Source organism: Dermochelys coriacea, chromosome 3 (assembly GCF_009764565.3).
Source record: "Dermochelys coriacea isolate rDerCor1 chromosome 3, rDerCor1.pri.v4, whole genome shotgun sequence".
Lineage (NCBI taxonomy): Eukaryota > Metazoa > Chordata > Testudines > Dermochelyidae > Dermochelys > Dermochelys coriacea.
The window spans coordinates 22,179,251-22,200,541 of NC_050070.1; the positions used below are offsets into that span (position 1 = coordinate 22,179,251).

Consider the following 21,291-nt stretch of genomic DNA (forward strand, 5'->3'; position numbering starts at 1 on the left):
CTTTTCCCACTTCTTATACCAAATATCTTATAATGGTCATTTAAACTACTGTGTAAAACTGTTCAATAGGACAACAATATCTTGTTTTTACAAATCCTTTAATTTAGCCAGGATGGATAAGGAATGGTGTCCCTAGCCTCTGTTTGTCAGAGGGTGGAGATGGATGGCAGGAGACAGATCACTTGATCATTACCTGTTAGGTTCACTCCTTCCAGGGGCACCTGGCATTGGCCACTGTCAGCAGACAGGATACTGGGCTGGATGGACCTTTTGGTCTGAACCAGTATGGTCATTTTTGTGTTCTTCTGTTCTGTGTCGTATCTACTATGATTCTATTATAGCAGCCACTGTGCCTTCCTCTTAGATTTTTAATATAATGGAAGAGTAATCAATAGAAATTCAAGTTCACTGTGGAGTTAACTGTGATATGTATTAGGAAATGGGTATTAAACCACTATTTTTTATAAATAAATAGTTGTAAATACTTCATTTCTATAAACACACTTCTATTGCTCATAAAAAAAGGCTGAACCTACCCTGACTTTGCTGATTAATGCAACCTATTAACCATGGGAGCTTTTTTTAACTGTTACCATTTCTCTGTTTTTCAATGGACATTTTTAATGCCTTCAACTTTTTCCGTTACAGCTACAGTAATGCTTCTATTATTAATAAATGCACATTTCTAAAGAGTGAATCCTTGCTTAGATCTGTTAAAATAGTTTGACTCCCACTTTCACTAAAACATGTTGCAGCTTCCCAAATAACCTTGACTTTTAAAAACAACTTCTCTCAGTACTTTAATGTCAACTACATCTGCAGGGTCATCTAAGTATAATATATGTGCCTCTTTGTAACATTAAATATTTAAGCATAATTAAACATTAGAAAGTCAAGTTCATCTGATAGATGTGAACTTTCCCTGCTGGTTAGTTGGTTGAGTTGCACTAAAAAATATTCCAAATGGTTGGCAAATGCTATTAATCCTGCAGTCTTTACTTAGGCAAAACTCCGAGTGAAGCCAGTGAGGTGTTTTGCCTTAGTAAGGACTGTCAATTGCACTCTAACAATCAGAGGGAAGCTTTGGGACAGATAAAAGAGAAAAATAAACTGACAAACTTCACACTTTTTCAGTTAGTAAGGCCCTGTTGTTCAATTCAGCATTCAAGAATTGTTACTGAAATGTGGCAGTGACATTCTAAATCCCTGTTTTCAGTTGTTCATATCTTGAGGAACTTTCATTTTTCAGGAAATGTTTTCCCATGCTTGCTCTTTGCCCCAAAATGATTGTTCAAAAAAAGTTTGAGCAAAAATATTCAGTAATTTTTGAATACGAGAGTACAAAATATATCTCTGTATTAAAAATATATATATTGTAACTCTTTAGCAGCTCTGCAGCCACAATGGCTAGAAGTTGAAATTTGGCAGTAGTAAAGTAAAGGCAAAGTGCCTTATTTATTCACAAGAACATTGGTTGTAATTTCACCATGTTATGAAGTTTTTAAAATAGCTTACTGAGCATGTGTGCCACTTTACTTTTTAGGAGCTCATGAAGTGCAGAGTTAAAGAAGGATTTGCTCTTTAAGCGCACATAACTAATTTAGTTAGATAGTGAAAGCATATTGAAACAGATTGCCCTAAAACTGGGAGGGGTTAATGAGTTTGAGTTGCTCATAAGTAAAGCTACGTTTTAGTCACAGGTATTTTTAGTAAAAGTCATGGACAGGTCACGGGCAGTAAATACAAATTCATGGCCTATAACCTGTTCATGACTTTTACTATATACCCCTAACTAAAAGTTGGGGGGGGGGCTGTGGGTACTCTCAGGGAGGTGGCCCGAGACTCCCGCTGGTGCTGTGGGAGCAAGCAGCAGCACATGGCCCGGGACTCTCATTGGGGATGGGGATGGGGCCGGCCATGAAACGCGGCCTGGGACCCCTGCTGGTGCTGAGGGTTGACGGGGCTGGCAGGGGCTCCCTACCCGTCTCCACGTGTCCCTGGCTCCTAGGTGGCGGAGAGGCGAGGGGGCTCCATGCGCTGCTCCCACCACAAGCACCGGCTGCGCAGCTCCCATTGGCCGGGAACCGCAGACACTGGGAGCTGCCATTGCAGGGCCTGTGGGAGCAGGCAGCACGCGGAGCCCCCTGGCTCCTCCTCCACCTAGGAGTTGCAGCCTGGGAGCTGGGGAGCCCCCGCATCCCGAGGTAAGCACCTCCCTACACCTTCCAGGCTCCTGCTCTTAGCCCTGAGCCCCCTCCCACACACCCAAACTGCTTCTGCTGGCCCAAGGGCTGCCTGGGTCAGGCAGCCTGGGCCAGCACCAGCTGCTGCAGAAGTCACGGAGGTCATGGAAAGTCACGGAATCTGTGACCTCCGTGACAGACTTGCAGCCTTACTCATAAGATTCTCAGGAGAGTAGGGCTCTTTCCTGTGCACCTCTTGATTATTAATTCCAAAACTAAATATTTAATAGCTGACTATTTTATTAGGTGAAATAGGGGTAGGGCTGGTAGTTAAGTCCATAGGAGGAACATAAAGGTAGTGAAGGAGGAGGAATACAGAGAAAAGAAGATGGGAAAGGAAGAAAAGCAAGGCCCAGAAATCGTTGTGATCCTAAAGGCAAGCTTATTTTCTCACTTAATGCTGCTGAACATAACTTAACATGTAATACTGATACCTAAAAGTTCAGTTACTACATAAAGTGCTACAAATGCTATTCTACCATTTTGTGAACTTCACATTGATTGCACTAAGAGATTAGCTGTGGATTGAGAATGTATTCCTAAATTTATGCCCAAGTCCATAGATCATAATTAAAATGAAATTAATCCCTCTTTAAGGGTGTTTGACTCCCAAGTAAATGAAGTAGAATATTCTGATATTGTCCAGCCAATTAGTTCCTGATTATGTAATTTTGGTGCACTATTCACAGTTATTGCAAGCAGCAGTGCTTCAGAATCCAGGAGAGTGTAGAGAATGCTCTATTTGTGTGTTTTCATCTTTTCTGTCTTTTTTTTTTAAACGGCTAAGAAATTCCATACCACATACCTACGCTGATGGACATGGAGGTTACTCAGTTAAGCACTTGAGTCGCAAGGAGTCAAAGTTAAATTTGCATTTATATCTTCCTGCAACCTTTCAGTTTGCATTTTCTGACTTCTGAGTGCCTATCCATGCAACTGTAACCTTCCATTTAATATAGAAGTTGTTTTGTATGGACTGTCTGTTTCAATTTAAGTCACAGTTTAAAATCCAGATAGATGAAAGCTGAAGGTTGGGTTTCCGTGTTTCTGTCCTCAGTCTGTCTTTTACAGACCTCTTTACAATTTCACATAAGAAAGGAAAAACAAAATCCCATTCTTAAATTCTCAGTCATTAAAAAAAGAAGGCACTCCACTGAATTGAGTATACTGCCATGGATCCAGTCAGGCCTGAATTATAAAAGAAAGTTCAAGTAATTTGGAAAAGGCTTCTTTGCATTCCCTATGTAACAGATCTGCGAAATTTGCTATTTACCGTGACCAACCTTCAAAAATTGTGTGATTTCTCTATTTAAGTAGACCCCTCATCATCACTGGCATCAGTGTTAACACCCATTGAGATGAGTGGGGTAGCTCTAGTCTCTCAAAGATTATTTCAGGCTTTGTGCAAACTCAGGCAAGCATTGCTGCAACAGTTCACATTTTCAAGGATTTGACTCTGAAGAACAAGATGGCATAGGAGTAGTGCCTGTGTGCCATGTCGCAATATCCTGGCCCAGTTCAATCCCTGCCAATCTCAATCTCAGTGTTATTCAGTACTGCACTGAACAACTACCTTTTTGTTTGTTTGTTTGTTTTTTATATAGCATGTTTCATATAAACTGTATCCCAGATTTTTTCACAGAGCTAAGTAATACAATTAAGGAGTTAGTGGCAGAGGAAGAAATTATTTGTTTAAGAAGAGTAGGTAAGAGAAGACTGTTTTTACTTGTGTTTTGAAATGAGAGGAAATGAGAGGAAGAGTTGATGAGGTGGAGGAATAACAGAAGGCTGCTTTAGATTGCACAATGTTTGGAAGAGAAGGTCCTCATGTGAATAGTGATGAGATGAGTATGTGAAGGAGCAGTGATTTAAGATGCTGAGGGAGAGAAGAGAGAGAGACTGGAGGAAGTTCATGGAGGGCAATTTTGAGCTGGGTCCTGAAATTAATGGGGCAACAAATGCAGTTATCTGAATTTGTGGGATGATGTGTTTGACACTATTTTAGTGTGTTGTTCTAAATTTAAAACTTCTGATTTGCAATGAAAGATACTTTTACTTCCTCAGAAGTCAGAAAAATTTGGTCACTATTTTATTTGTAAAGGATGAAAGCATTCAGATTGTTGTGAGATTTATAGCTGTGCACTAATTAGAAGAATAGAATGAACTCAATCCCCTGTGATTAGAGTTCAGTGAATAGTATGAGTGAATCTGGTGAAGCTGGATCTTCAGACGTAGGTAGAGAAATAGACATGTAAATGAATACATAAAATATAAACAGTTACATAAAATATATTTAAAGAGTATATTTTAAAAATATTGTTCAGATACCCCTAAGTATTAGCAGCTGGCTTCCTCGGCCTACATTTACACTTCTACAGTATTGTATAGCCAGGAGCTACCTTGTCTAATCCCCCTCAGACTCAGAGAGGTGAAAACTCATTCAGCCATTCTTTATCCATCTGTCTGCTTTAATATTGTTTCTGCTTGTGAAAGGCTTGTAGCTCCCTCCAGAGTTATGCACAAGTGTTATGCAATAGAAGAATTTGGAATAATGTAATGCCAAAGAATCAGATTTTGAGTTCTCACTACGTTACCTGTGTGAATGAACCTTTCATTTCTAGCCTGAGATGTGGAATTTCTTGAATTTGATTTCTCATTTGGCTTGGCTGTGGGGATCTCTCATATATCCTCTGCAGTGAAGACTGATAAAAAGAATTCATTTGCCTTCTTTGCAGTGGTCTTGTCTTCCATGAGTTTTCTTTTAGCACTCAATTGTCCTGTGGCCCCTTTGACTGTTTGGCTGGCTTCCTGTTTATGATTTACTTAAAAACAATTTTGCTGTTAATTGTTGTGTATTTAGCTAGATGCTGTTCAAATTCTTTCTTGGCCTGCCTTATTATATTTTTACACTTGATTTGCCAGTGTTTATGCTCCTTTCTATTTTCCTCACTAGGACTTGACTTCCAATTTTTAAAGGATGCCTTTTTGCCTCTAACCACCTCTTTTACTCTGCTGCTTATCCAGGGTGGCTTTTTTGGTCCTCTTACTGTTTGGTTTTTTTTAATTTGGGGTATACATTTAGTTTGAGCCTCTGTAATGGTATTTTTAAATAGTCTCCATGCAGTTTGCAAGCATTTCACCCTTGTGGCTGTTCCTTTTAATTTCCATTTAAAGTCCTGTTGGTTGTAAAGTTTAAAGTAAGGCAAAATGTATGTTTTCCTGAGGTCAAATCATTAAGTCCACATTAATGAAGGAGGATTTCAGGATTTGGCCCTTTCATAATTAATTAAGACAAGGCTGTCATACATACAGCACTTTTAAGCTATGTGTTTTGCTCAAAATTCTAATTGTTTTCACATAGTTGCAGTCAAGGAAACCTGCATAGTGCTTTATCTTCTTTGGGCCATGCTATTTGCCACTTCAAATGTTTTCTTGACCTATATATATAAAAATAGGTAGGGTTGAATATATACTACAAATAGTTAATCCTAAATCAAGATGAGAATATTGATTTTATTGCATACACATCATTAGAGCTTTGCTTGATGTCCCTAGAATCTCCTTACTGATCTGTAGCTTGATAGTTCATCCATTCAGTTAGTCGAACCACATTAAACTCCTCCGTAGACACTCTTCTTCAGAATTAAAGTGACTATAATACAGTTGACTACATTTCCAAAGTGAATTAAACTAAACTGAATTAAGGACACACAATAAGTGTGTCCTCACAGAGGTTTAATGAGGTTTACCTAATCCACTTTAAAAAATCATTTGGATTAGTTTTCCTGAGTGTCCCTGAGTGCAAGATCTTATGTGTTAAACTGTGTGTGCACAAGGTATTAAGAAGTGGTAGGGAAGATTCAGTTGATCTAAGCTAACTTGATTGAGCTCACGTGAAAAACACACTTGAAAAACCACACTTCTTTTGCCTGTGTATATACAGCTATAGTGAAGTAACTCGGTAATGAATGAAATATATTCTTTAGCTATTTTTTCCATAGGACTAGAGATGCAATTCTGTCCACTTGAGCAAAATTTCACTTGTTTCCATTTGATGAATTTGGTCCATGTTTTAATTTGCCATTCTAATTTTATTACTGTTTGGGTTGTATTACAGGACCATTATTTGTTACAATGACCAAAACCCATGTGATAGCAGCTTCAAAAGAAGCATTTTATATATGGCAATACCGTGTTGCCAAGAAGCTCACAGCAATGGAAATTAATCAGGTAGCACGGACTAGAAAAGAAGGCAGAGAGAGGTTTGTCTCAGTTTTTGTATCTTTTTTTTTTTTTTTGCTTTAGCACAACATGATTGTTAAGAGAGCCTTCCTGGAAATATCCACTTCTCTCCACTCATCATTTTTGACTTCGGTTTGCTGACTCATAAATCGATCTAAGTAAATGAATAAGAATAGTTTGTAAACAAATGAATAGTCATTATACAGAACTACTTTTGATTAGAGCATTTTCACAGTCTCCTCCTGCCTCTGTGACCTCCTGTTCAGTATCTCCTTTGGTGGCTCCTTTGTCCTCTCCCACTCTGAGCGCTGTCTTTGGCTTCTTTTCTTCTTTATACACACTATGACTAGGCAAGCTTATCCAATCCCATGACTGTTTCCCTGTTGATAACATCCACAGCTACCTCTCTACCCCTGACCCAGAGGCAATGCATGGGGGAGGGTCATGTGACCCTCCCCCCCATTTTCTGCCAACAGCTAAATGTTCTGAGGGGACCCATCCAGAGGGGCCACTGCAGACTCTGCCCCACAGAGCAGCAAGAGTGGGCAAGGCCTTGACCAGCAGCGAGGAAGCAGCGGCTCCCCCTGGCAGCGGCACTCACCATGGGTCTATGCAGCATGGGGAGAGAGGAAGCAGTGGGGCAACTGGATGTGGGCTGAGTCTTTTTCCCCTCCCCCAGACCTGCTACATGGGGCTGCTTCTCCTTCCCTGCTCATAGATTCATAGATACTAAGGTCAGAAGGGACCATTCTGATCATCTAGTCCAACCTCCTGCACAATGCAGGCCACAAAATCTCACCCACCCACTCCTACGAAAAACCTCCCCTATGTCTGAGCTATTGAAGTCCTCAAATCGTGGTTTAAAGACTTCAAGGAGCAGAGAATCCTCCCTCAGGTGACCCGTGCCCCATGCTACAGAGGAAGGAGAAAAACCTCCAGGGCCTCTTCCAATCTGCCTTGGAGGAAAATTCCTTCCCGACCCCAAATATGGCGATCAGCTAAACCCTGAGCATATGGGCAAGATTCACCAGCCAGATACTACAGAAAATTCTTTCCTGGGTAACTCAGATCCCACCCATCTAATATCCCATCTCAGGGGATTAGGCCTATTTACCCTGAATATTTAAAGATCAATTAATTACCAAAATCCCATTATCCCATCCTGCCATCTCCTCCATAAACTTATCAAGTAGAATCTTACAGCCAGATAGATCTTTTGCCCCCACTGCTTCCCTTGGAAGGCTATTCCAAAACTTCACTCCTCTGATGGTTAGAATCCTTCGTCTAATTTCAAGTCTAAACTTCCTGGTGGCCAGTTTATAACCATTTGTTCTTGTGTCCACGTTGGTGCTGAGCTTAAATAATTCCTCTTCCTCTCCTGTATTTATCCCTCTGATCTATTTATTGAGAGCAATCATATCTCCCCTCAACCTTCTTTTAGTTAGGCTAAACAAGCCAAGCTCCTTAAGTCTCCTTTCATAAGACAAGTTTTCCATTCCTCGGATCATCCTAGTAGCCCTTCTCTGTACCTGATCCAGTTTGAATTCATCCTTTTTAAACATGGGAGACCAGAACTGCACACAGTATTCCAGGTGAGGTCTCACTAGTGCCTTGTATAATGGTACTAAAACCTCCTTATTCCTACTGGAAATACCTCTCCTGATGCATCCCAAAACCGCATTAGCTTTTTTCACAGCCATATCACATTGGCAGCTCATAGTCATCCTATGATCAACCAATACTCCAAGGTCCTTCTCCTCTTCTGTTGCTTCTAATTGAGGCGTCCCCAGTTTATAACTAAAATTCTTGTTATTAATCCCTAAATGCATAACCTTACACTTCTCACTATTAAATTTCATCCTATTACTATTACTCCAGTTTAGAAGGTCATCCAGATCCTCCTGTATAATATCCCGATCCTTCTCTGAATTGGCAGTACCTCCCAGATTTGTATCATCTGCAGACTTTATTAGCACACTCCCACTTTTTGTGCCGAGGTCAGTAATAAAAAGATTAAATAAGATTGATCCCAAAACCGATCCCTGAGGAACTCCACTAGTAACCTCCCTCCAGCCTGATAGTTTGCCTTTCAGTAGGACCTGTTGTAGTCTCCCCTTTAACCAATTCCTTATCCACCTTTTGATGTTCATATTGATCCCCATCTTTTCCAATTTAACTAATAATTTCCCATGTGGCATGGTATCAAACGCCTTACTGAAATCTAGGTAAATTAGATCCACTGCGTTTCCTTTGTCTAAAAAATCTGTTCCTTTCTCAAAGAAGGAGATCAGGTTGGTTTGGCACGATCTGCCTTTTGTAAAACCATGTTGTATTTTGTCCCATTTACCATTGACTTCAATGTTCTTAACTAATTTCTCCTTCAAAATTTTTTCCAGGACCTTGCATACTATAGATGTCAAACTAACTGGCCTGTAGTTACCGGATCACTTTTTTTTCCTTTCTTAAAAATAGGAACTATATTAGCAATTCTCCAATCATTCGGTACAACTCCTGAGTTTACAGATTCATTAAAAATTCTTGCTAATGGGCTTGCAATTTCAGGAGCTAATTCCTTTAATATTCTTGGATGAAGATTATATGAGCCCCCCGATTTAGTCCCATTAAGCTGTTTGAGTTTCGCTTCTACCTCAGATATGGTAATATCTACCTCCATATCCTCATTCCCATTTGTCATGCTACCATTATCCCTAAGATCCTCTTTAGCCTTATTAAAGACTGAGGCAAAGTATTTGTTTAGATATTGGGCCATGCCTAGATTATCTTTAACCTCCACTCCATCCTCAGTGTTTAGCAGCCCCACTTCTTCTTTCTTAGTTTTCTTCTTATTTATATGGCTATAGAACCTTTTACTATTGGTTTTAATTCCCTTTGCAAGGTCCAACTCGACTTGACTTTTAGCCTGTCTCACTTTATCCCTACATGTTCTGACCTCAATAAGGTAGCTTTCCTTGCTGATCCCTCCCATCTTCCACTCCCTGTATCTTTCTGAAGCTTTCTGCTTCTTCACCTCTCTAAGATGCTTGCTCATCCAGCTTGGTCTACAACTCCTTCCTATGAATTTTTTCCCCTTTCTTGGGATACAGGCTTCCGATAGCTTCTGCAGCTTTGATTTAAAGTAATCCCAGGCCTCCTCTACTTTTAGATCCATAAATTCTTCAGTCCAATCCACTTCCCTACCTAATTTCCTTAATTTTTGGAAGTCAGCCCTTTTGAAATCAAAAACCCTAGTTGCAGATTTATTTTTGTTAATCCTTCCATTCAGTTTGAACTGAATTAGCTCATGATCACTTGAACCAAGATTATCCCCTACAACCATTTCTTCTATGAGGTCCTCACTACTCACCAAAATCAAATCTAAAATGGCATCTCCTCTAGTCGGTTCAGCAACTACTTGATGAAGGAATCCATCAGCTATCGAATCTAGGAAAATCTGAGCCCTATTATTATTATTACTAGCATTGGTCCTCCAGTCTATATCTGGGAAGTTAGTCTCCCATGATCACGCAGTTTCCATTAGTATTTACTTTATTAAAAACATTTAAAAGGGCTCTATCCATATCTAAATTAGATCCCGGCGGTCTATAGCACACCCCAAGCACTGCTACTGGAGTCCCAGCGTTTCCTGCTGCCCGCTTTGCAGACCACCACGGGGTGAACGCCTCGGGCCTGTTTCCAGGGCAGAGGTTGCTCTCCCACTCCGATAGCAGGGTTCTGCCCGGGGGAAACTGCTTCCCTCTCACTGTAGCGGGGCTTGCCCTACCTTTCATTAGCAACAGCCTGGTGCCCCCTGCCCAAGCTGCTTGGCATTGCTGTTTGCCCCACCCCTCGAATGTTCCTCTGTGTCCCCTCCAGGGGTGCACACCCCACAGTTTGAAAACCTCTGTTCTAGATCCAGAGGTGACGCATGAGGCAGTTACATGCCACCTCCCGAACCTTTCAGTTGTGCCCCCCCACACTATCAATGGTTATCAATCGTTATCACCTCTTCCTTGACCTGTCTCACTGTAAACAAACTCACATCTCCAACTGTATCTTTCACCTTTACTCCTGTCTGGCCTGCCGTCATCTCAAACTCAGCATGTCAAAAGCTACACTCCTCATCTTTCTTCCAAAATGTTTCCTTCCTGCTTCTGTCTCCATCATTGGCAGTAGGTTCACTATTCTTCCTCCCAACCTTGGTGTGATTTTTTTTTTTTCTTCACTGCACTCCATCCTCCTTTCACATAGATACTATCATTGTCTCAACAGCATCCTCTGTTCCCACATTTCCATGTTAATCTTTGGTACTGTATGTAGAACAATAATAATAACTCTGCTTTGAATTGACTTAAAGGGACTAAAAGATATTACCTCACCCACCTTGTCTTTTTTAAAGGGACACTGCCAGAGCTTAAAAACTGGCTTGCTTTTAATCTTTCCCCAAATTGATGCACTTTTTTTCAAGATTGCAGATGCTTGTTTTTCACCCAAACTGATCTCTTCTCCTTTGAAACTCTACTCTTTTGTATAGGATTTATCACATTGATGATATCCCTTCTGGAGCTGCAGATGGAGTGCTTGATTACAGCAAGGCCATTCAAGTAAGTTACCCTTTTAACCAGTATATTATACTGTCATTGCTTATTTAATAATTGTGAGCATTACTCTGTTCGGATTAATACATTTTAAAATGTGTGTAGCCATTTTGTTTGAACTTCCTTGTATTCCCACCTCCTGCACATTTGTTGTTTCTCTCTTTCTACTGTTTATTATCATCATATGTTTATACAGTACCATGAATTTTATAGAATATAGAAAAGGTATGGACCCTGCCCTAGAGAGTTAGAAAGAAATAAAACAAACACGATGCCCATGAGACATCAATAATTCAAAAATTTGCCAGCTGCTCTTTTAACTGCGCTATCAAGATGTACACATGCTTACGCTGAATAACCTTGCTATGTTTGAAGAGTGCTTCAGAGTAGCAGCCATGTTAGTCTGTATTCGCAAAAAGAAAAGGAGTACTTGTGGCACCTTAGAGACTAACAAATTTATTAGAGCATAAGCTTTCGTGAGCTACAGCTCAGATGAAGTGAGCTGTAGCTCACGAAAGCTTATGCTCTAATAAATTTGTTAGTCTCTAAGCTGCCACAAGTACTCCTTTTCTTTTTGCATAGTGCTTGTGTTCTTCCTCATCCCTGTTCTCCCTCTTTCACCTTTTATTACCCTTACTTGTTTCATTATGTCTAAAACTACAGTTGTAGGCTGTTCAAATCAGGGACTGTGTCATCTTCAGTAAATTTGGGAGCTATTATTAGTACTATTACTACTATATTTCCCATAGTTCAGAGTCATAAGCATCACTGTTTACGAGTGATGCTTGATAGTTTCTTCCCAGATCAGCTGAACCCTGTGATTGCTTGGTAACCCCCTCTGAGCTGCTTTCTTGTAGATTTACAGTAGGCAAGCTGCACTTTCCTACTGTTGAGCCCCAACTGCCAGAGCAGTTCACCTGTGGCTTCTTAGACTGCAGGGGAAAGAAGTTATAAAGGAAGACAGATAAAATTACTTATTAGACCAAATATAGAATACAGATGAAATTTTGAATTGACATGAACAAATAAAATAGCTGAGATTTGTCTCTTACTAAAGCAAAGCAACACATATTTTAAAACATTTTAAATTGAAGGTAGCTGTGTTTTAAATAAAAGAGAAATATTATTTATTGATTTACAAATAAAACACAGAAATGCTGCTGTTTTCTCATAGGGCAAAATCACTGGATATTGTAAAACGGTGAGAGTGTTCTCTTCATAGAGATATCACGTACAGTTCAGCCTCTAATGAGAATTTAAAGTAGACTGGAGAATCTGAATTGTGGAAATAGTTTTATTTATTAAATGAATATGGTACACTGAGAGCCTTTCTGCCATAGCACATTGAATGGAAAGCTCTGCTTCCAGGCAGAGGAGTAAGTAGTGAAGCTCAATACTACTGTCCTGAATGAACAGTAAATGAGACACTCTGAAATACAAATAAAGGCACCTTCAGGGCACCATAAATAATATTACAAAACAGTGTAATGTGAAATAACGAAATACTAACTACTGAAGTAATGCATTACATTTTGTTATTAAAACTAAGTGTGTTTTCTGTACCTCAGTTTAGCATGAAAATAGAGCAATCTAACTGTTAAGCTAGAGCAACAGCTCATACTAATTTCATAACTAGGCGTTCTGTGACCAAAACAAAGGATAAAAGGACCAAATCACTGCCTCCTATTGGGAAAACTCGAGAAGGGGAAGGTGTAAAGAAATTTTCAGAGAAATAAACCTTGTAGAACTTCCTGGAAGTATGATTTTGGTGGGAGAGACTTGGGGCCATGGAGTTTAGAGGACATGCCCTTTTCCACCTCCATGAATCTCGGATCCCCTCTGTGGAAATGGATGACGAAATGCAACATGCAAACTAATAAGCTTACCAGAATTAACCTCAACCCTAACACGGTTCTGTCAGGATGCAGTTCTTCCATCCCCCACCCAGTATGATTTCCTTAGTGGTCAAAAGTTCATTGCAGCTTCAGCTTAGAACAAGCACGCTCATAACATGTTTAGTTCACCCTTTATACAGTTCAAGGATCTTTGGTCAAGAGTTTCCTTCCAGAGCTTGCATTAATCTGATTTAAATTAATTTGAATTAATCCGATGAAGTGAGCTGTAGCTCACGAAAGCTTATGCTCTAATAAATTTGTTAGTCTCTAAGGTGCTACAAGTACTCCTTTTCCTTTTGCATTAATCTTGTCTTCCTGTAAAGAAGTTCCATACAGCCTCACAATAGCGCACAAATGTTTGCATTTTTAATACAGCGAACTTCAAAGATGTTAAACTTAATTCAAAGTTCATTCAGGATGTTGCAGGAAATAGTCAGTATCACAGGGAGATAATACTACTTCCAGCTGTATTGCCTCCTACCAAGATTTTTGTATGAATCCTTCAAATAGGACTGCACATGGGAGAACCTCCCTCATAATTTTTTTATTATACTATTTAAGGGATGTTTGGAGTAAGAACAGTCTTTCATAAAGTCAGTAAAGTCAGGTAAACTGAAAATTTTCCTGGTCGTTTCAAATACATTTAAATTATTGATTTGTACCAAGCCCTTTTTAGGGAGTATCTCTGATGCATTTTGCCTTTCCTCAGTGGCAAAAACACAAATCCATTCCCAGCTTTTGGTCTTCTAGTTTGCAGTTAATTGTATTGTTGCTCTGCTACTGTTCTTTGACGATGAATTCTTACTGAGGTGATTAAAACTGGTGTTCTGGTGGCATTTATATGCTTTCAGGGAACAAGGGATCCAATCTGTGCAATATCCACATCTGATAAGACACTAATTGTGGTAAGTGGCATAGTTTAAATAAGCTGACCTTGGGCAGTCACAAATGAAGTTGGAAGAAACCTTCACAAGGATTTGAATAAGTATTCAAACATCTGAATCTTTTTCTGAACTGAGTTACTATCCCATGATCAAATCCTCCTTGCATTACTCACATGAATACTGTAGTGCCATTGATTTATATCGAGGCTATGCATATGAGGAAAGACAGAAAGTTTAGCTCCAACTTTGTAAACCTGGCTTGTGAACCAGAAATAAAAAGTCTTTTGGCCTCACCATAGAGTGAATTTGACATCACTGACACATTGTAAGTAAAACTGAAGGGACATTGCACACACACTTTCTCACATGCATGTGGTTTATACCTTGTAAAGAACAGATGTCTTCTCACTCTGCCCACCAGCTATGCTTCAAGCATGTATGCACAGAGTTGAAAAAACATGTTGATTCATTGCCAAAGGCAAATGAGCCTATGTGCTCCAATAGAATTGTGTATGAAATATTATGATGTATTTATATATTGCCAGACAGGCAAAATGGTGATGTTTTGGCTTTTTTTTTTTTTTTTTTTTTTTTTTTAAAAGGCTCTGAGCTCAAATTTACCATTTTGTTCAGCCTCACAAGGTATAACGTAAATAAAACAATATTCTATATAAACTATGCTGGAATGCAGAGGCTCAAGTCATCTTTTGAAAATTTTGGTTTTGGACAGTTTTCACCTAGAAATTTTTTTAAAACAAATGGACACATTTTCAGAAAGTAGCATCTCATATTGAACTTGTAATTTTGCATTTGTATGTGCAAGACTGAAGGCTGGGCTGAGTCTGGCTGAAAATGTGGTACTATATTTTTGTCTTTAAACTTTTCAAAACTGAAGTGTCACTGGACACTGGAAAAAATCTCTTGGTGGATTAATGTGTCTCAATTTGACCTTTTTAGTGTCCTCTGTATTGGATCCAAGACCTCTGAGTATGGGCTCATTCTTGCTAGGATAAGTTTTCACTTTTGACAATCAGCCTTTGTCATAAGGAGCTATTCATATAATGCTCTAGATCTTTTATCATCTATTTACAAAAGTAGTATATGAGCATTGGCAAAGGAAAATGAAGTATTGTATTGCTTTCCAAGAGGTCTGTCTCATAATAATCACTGCTTCTTGCCTCGGCAAGTGTTGCATCACCTGGTGGTTTTCTTCTGCACAGTGTGTAAATAGTTGCTTAACTAAGTGGTTCTTTTTTCCTGCTCGCTGGGGCCTGAATAACTACGGTGACTCCTCAGCACTGTGCAATGGGATACACCCTGCAGTTTATTTCTACCCCTCCCTCCATCCCTCTTCCCCATCCTACCCCTCTTCCCCATCCCTCTTTAGGAACCCTTCTCACGAGCAGCTGCTCAGACAAGAGGTACAGGCCCTTCTACAAGTCAGGGTTGTGGAGGAAGTCTCTGCGCATTGAAGGGAAAAAGGGTTCTATTCCCGGTATTTTCTCATTCCGAAGGCCAGAGATGGTCTCCACCCCATTCTGGACCTGCGGGACCTCAAAAGATATCTCAACAAATTGAAGTTTTGCATAGTCTCCCTGGCCTCCATCATCCTTTCCCTGGATCCGGGAGACTAGTATGCCACCCTCAATTTGAAGGACGTCTATTTTCATATATCAATATTCCAAGTGCACACATGTTTTCTGCGTTTCCTGGTGGGGACCACTAACTACCAGTTTACGGTGCTTCCCTTTGGCCTTGCAACGGTGCAAGGGTGTTCACCAAATTCATGTCGGTGGTGGCCGCTTACCTCAGATGTCGGGGTATCCAGATCTACCTGTACCTCGACAACTTGCTCGTCAAGGGCCGCTCCAGATCTCAAGTCCAACGCCATGTCAAAGTGCTGCAAGACTCGTGCTGAGTTCTGGGCCTGTTGATAAATGAGCAAAAGTCAACGTTAGTCCCAGTCCATAGGATAGAATTAATCTTTGTGACTGACTGACTCCAGGGCGTTTCTACCACAGGACAGGTTCGACTCAATGTCAAAGCTAATTGCCAACCTTTTCGTGCACCCAGTCGCAACAGCCAGAGTCTGTCTCAGGATTCTAGGCCACAAGGCAGCATGCACCTACGTGGTCCACCACCCAAGGCTCAAAATATGTCCCCTCCAGCTGTGGCTGGCAACGGCCTACTCCCTATCCAGAGATCACCTGCACAAGGTTGTCATGATCCTGTGTAGTGTACTCACCTCCCTAAAGTGGTGGTCCAACCGAAAGGGGGTAATGGCCAGAGGTCTCGCTGATATTGGATGCCTCAGACCTTGGATGGTGGGTACATCGCAAGACAATGTGGACCCAGGGAACTTGGTCCCTGCAGGAGAGTGCGGTGCACATAAACGTCAAAAAGCTCAGGGCCATCCGCCTAGCTTGCAGGGTCTTCCTTCCCCAGTTGTCAGGTCAAGTGGTGCGAGTCCTGACAAACAACATGGCCTCCATGTTCTATGTGAACAGACGGGGGAGCGTGATCGTTGGCTCTTTGTCAGGAAGTCATCCATCTGTGGGATTTCCGTAACCAGCACAGAATCCACATGGAGGTAGCGCATCTCCCTAGTGTTAACATGCTGGTGGACCACCTCAGCAGGTCCTTTTCCTCTCATCACAAGTGGGAGCTCCATCTCAAGGTTGCCCGGATGATTTTCCACAGGTGTTGAGCTCCCCGAGTGGACCTGTTTGCCACCAAACAGAACAAGAAATGTTTTAATTTCTGCTCACTGCAGGGTCTAGGTGAGAGCACCCTTTCTGACGTGTTTCTTCTGTCATGGGCTGGGGATCTGCTGTATGCTTTCCCACCGATCCCTGGGGTAACCGACTCTGGGATGATTGAGTTCTGTCAAAGATCAAGAGGGACAAGGCTCATGTCATCATGGTCGCCCGGGTGTGGCCTCGCCAACACTGATATGGCACACTCATGGATCTAGCCGTGGTCACTGCCCAGATCTCCTGTTCCAGGATCACGGTCAGCTCCTGCACCCGAACCTCACCCCGCTTCACCTTACAGCTTGTCTGCTGCATTGCTAAACCCAGAGGAGCGGGCCTGCTCCAGTCAAGTGCAGCAAATTATCTTGGAAAGTAGGAAGCCCTCACTAGAGCTCCGTACCTGGCTAAATGGAAGCAGTTCTTCTGCTAGGCGGCGGAGCGTGGTATCTGTCCAACCCAGTTGTTTCTCCAATCCATCCTGGAATACCTGCTCCAGTTGAAGCATCAGGGCCTCACTTTCTTCTCCATCAAGGTCCACTTGGAGACCATATCGGCGTTCCACTTGCATGTTCAAGGTCGGTCAATGTTTTCACATGACATGACGATCAGGTTTCTGAAGGGCCTGGAAAGGCTTGTCCCACCGATCAGAGACCCAATTCCTCAATGGGATCTCAACCTGGTCCTCTCAAGGCTCACTGGCCCTCCCTTTGAGCATTTGGCCTTCTGCTTCCTCTCTCATCTCTCGTGAAAGGTGGCTTTTCTGGTGGCCATTGCCTCAGCAAGGAGAGCCTCCGAACTGAGGGTCCTCACGTCGGAGCCACCATATATTGTCTTTTACAAAAACAAGGTACAACTGCGGCCCCCTCTGGCCTTTCTGCCCAAGGTGATGTCCTTCTTCCACGTCAACCAAGACATTTTCCTCCCATGTTCTATCCCAAGCCACATTTCTCTAGCGAGGAGAGGTGGCTACACGTGTTGGGTGTTTGATGTGTGCTGGCTTTCTATCTGGAGCACACCAAACCGTTCCGCAGATCGACTCAGCTTTTGATAGCAACAGCAGAAAGAATGAAAGACCTTCCTGTGTGCTCTCAGAGGATCTCAAACTGGATTACCTCTTGTATCTGTACCTGCTATGAGCCGACTCAGGCCCAGCTGCCATTGATTGTGAAAACCCACTCAACCAGAGCCGAAGCGTCCTTGGTAGCCTTCCTAGCCCATGTCTCTATCCAGGACATCTGCAGGGCTGCAACGTGGTCTTCGGTGTACATGTTTACCGCACATTATGCCAACATCTAGCAGGCCAGAGATGACGCTGGGTTCGGCAGGGCTGTGTTACAGTCTACCTGCCTGAATGAACTACCTGCCTCTCATGGTACTGCTTGGGAGTCACTTAGAATGGAATGGACATGAGCAAGCACTCGAAGAAGAAAAGATAGTTACCTTTTCCATAACTGGTGTTCTTCGAGATGTGTTGCTCATGTCCATTCCATGACCTGCCCTCCTTCCCCACTGTCACAGTTCCTGGCAAGAACGAACTCAGGGTGGGGAGAGCCGGCAGTGCCCCTTATACCGTGGCATATGTGTGCCATCCAGAGGGCACCAGAGCCAGTTCCCTATAGATGCCACTGAGGGGAAAACTTCCGGCACTGGTGCATGTGGCGAACACACACACCTAGAACGTAATGGACCTGAGCAACACATTTCAAAGAATACCAGTTATGAAAAAGGGTAACTGTCTTTTTGTTTAATGTTGTGCTGCTTTTCCCTCTCAGTGTTCCTTCTGGTTTGTTCTTCATCCAACAAATCTTAGTCTTATGACAGCTTATAAAGAAAGTTAAATAGTTTAATATTAGGCAAATTATATAGGCTGCCTCAATATGCAAAATCTCCTTTTTTCTAGGGGCGTGAATCTGGCACCATTCAGAGATACAGTCTTCCTAACGTTGGATTAGTTCAGAAGTATGTCCTGAACTGTCGGGCCTATCAAATGTCTTTGAATTGCAACTCCAGGTAAGTCATAGATCTGGTTCTAACATAGCCACTTGATTTTAAAATAATATTCTAATTGATTGGGATGGTTTACTTGAGATTTATTTCATGGGTTTAAAATATATTATTTAATCTAGGAGGCAGTATAGTCCAATGGGTAGGACACTGGATTGGGATTTGAAACCTGGCTTCTATTACTTGCTTCTCATTGGCTTCCAATGTGACCTTGTGCTACTACTTAATTTCTCTGTACTTCCTTCTCCCCATCTCCAAAATGGGAATAATAATTCTAACTCCCCTTTGTACAGCACTTGAAGATACATGGATGAAAAATGCTATTTAGGTGCCAAATGTTTTTATTTCACTAACAATGTTATTGTTCATTAACATTGGTGTTCTTGTATCCTGATTGGCTCTCCTCTCCCACTGATGCACATACATAGTTCCCATTACAATTAATAGGAATTATTTGCACATGATTGACAGATGATATGTGGTGATTTTCTCATTTTACTCTTTTTATGTTAAAGATGCAGAAGTTATAATTGGAAGCTATGCTTTTCAAAACTGGTTGTTTTAATCTTCTAGTGTGAAACTTCACCACACATGGGACCTCCTCTTTTTTCTTATACAGGAAATTCTTTAGGATTGTCAAGCTAATATATTGAAGGATAATCCAGTTAATCTCTGCAATTGTTTAAAATACAGTTAAAATATAATTTTTTAAAATTTTTCAAAAACTTTAAGAAATGTTGATGATTTCCAGTTATGAAGAGAGATGTGAACCTTTTTTACTGCGATGGAATATTTCATTATATTTGCTAGTTAATGTTTATTGTAAGATGTATGACATTTGGTTTTGGGTGTAATACATGATGCATCTTACTGGTATGGCAATCACAGAGTCAACTGTGTAGGGTCAGATTTAACAATTTGCTGAGCTCCTGTAAAGTACTGAGTGCCCCCATACACATTGAATAGGATTTGAATGCATTCGGTGCCTTGCAGGATTAAGCCCTAGATGTGTAGATGAATGTCTGCCATTTGGAGCTGTGTATGTCTTTGTTTCATTCTTTCCACCCTGTGGCCTTACTCTTTTCTCACACTGGTATAAATCAGGTGTAGCTGCATTGAAATCAGTGGAATTACACTGGTGTAAAATTACTGAGAGAGAAGAATCAGGCCTCCAGCATCTAGTTTATTCTGTTTGTTGCAGAATTATTGTAAATTTACAGATTTGAATAGTACTAATCAGCTGTTTCATTTCACCTCCCCCCCACCATTTTCTGTTAGTCGTCTTGCTATCATAGACCTTTCTGGAGTTCTAACTTTCTTTGACTTGGATACACGGGTAACAGACAGTACAGGACAGCAAGTCGTAGGCGAGCAGCTGAAGTTGGAACGCAAAGATGTCTGGGATATGAAATGGGCCAAAGATAATCCAGACTTATTTGCTATGATGGAGAAAACAAGAATGTATGTTTTCAGAAACTTGGATCCTGAGGTAAAACAATCCGCATAAGAAAATGAATCACTTACAGTGTATTCCATATTGTACGTTTGGAATTCTGTGACCAGTCGGACTTCTTACAAACTTAAAGTTAAACAGGTACTTAAATACCTTGCTGAATCTCAGGGCCTATATCTGGAAGTCTCAGAAACCAGCCAGCTCTATTGTGCAAGTGCTGCTTACAAAAAATAAATGACCAAACTCTAGATATATTAGAAAAATAAAAAGGAACATCTGATTTTACTTATATTCTGCTTTTATGAGATTAAAAAAATAGTGCTTATCGATATTTATTTTAGATATCATCATGGTTAGGATTTTATTAGAAATTAATGATACAACATGGAGAGTTAAACCCACATCTGACTTTTTTGTTATAATTTAGATATAGAAAAACATGTTTGTCCTAAATAATATACAGATTTTAATTGTCTGTACATCAGTGGTCTCCAGCCTTTTTATCAAGATCACTTTTTCAATTTAAGGGCAATCCCACCCCTTCCCCAGAGTCCCACCCTGCTAACTCCATCCCCCCTCTCTCCATCACTAGCTCTCCCCCACCCTAACTCACTTTCACCAGGCTGGGCAGGGGTTTGGGAGGGGGTGCGGGCTCTGGGTTGGCACCAAAGGGTTCGCAGTGTGGGAGGGGGCTCCAGGCAGAGCCTGGTGTAGGGGGTTGGGATACAGGAGGGGGTGAGGGGTGCAAGCTCTGGGAGGGAGTTTGGGTTCAGGAGGGGGCTCCAGGCTGGGGTAGAGTGTTGGAGTGCAGGAGGGGGTATGGGGTGCTGGCTCTGGGAGGGGGTCAAGGTGGGGGCAGGAGGCGGTTCGTGGTGCTGGCTCTGGGAGGGGGTCCAGGATAGGGCAAGGGTTTGGGGTGAAGGAGGAGGTATGGGGTGCAGGAGGGGGTATGGGGTGCTGTCTCTGAAAGGGGGCTTAGGACTGGGGCAGGGACTTGGGGTGCAGGAGGGGATTTGGGGTGCTAGCTTTAGGAGGCAGCTCAGGGCTAGGGGTTGGGTTGCGGCCTCCTGCCAGGCAGCACTTACCTCGGGCAGCGCAGCAAGGCTAAGGCAGGGTCCCACGCTGCTCCCGGAAGGGACCAGCACACCCCTGCAGCCCCTGAGGGAGACGGGGGAGCATGTGAGTCCGAATCTGAGTGCTGCCCCTCTCTACAGGCACTGCC

General features: G+C 41.7%; 1 protein-coding gene across 2 annotated transcripts in view; it reads left to right on the forward strand.

Moving 5' to 3' along the window:
• Positions 1-21,291, forward strand: part of WDR35 (WD repeat domain 35) — an 82,854-nt gene that overhangs the window by 34,392 nt on the left and 27,171 nt on the right. For both annotated transcript variants that reach the window (XM_038396836.2, XM_038396834.2), the window contains 5 exons: positions 6,361-6,505; positions 11,017-11,086; positions 13,827-13,880; positions 18,513-18,622; positions 19,895-20,105. In XM_038396836.2, the coding sequence (XP_038252764.1) occupies positions 6,361-6,505; positions 11,017-11,086; positions 13,827-13,880; positions 18,513-18,622; positions 19,895-20,105 (590 nt within the window). The remainder of the gene's footprint in view (positions 1-6,360; positions 6,506-11,016; positions 11,087-13,826; positions 13,881-18,512; positions 18,623-19,894; positions 20,106-21,291) is intronic.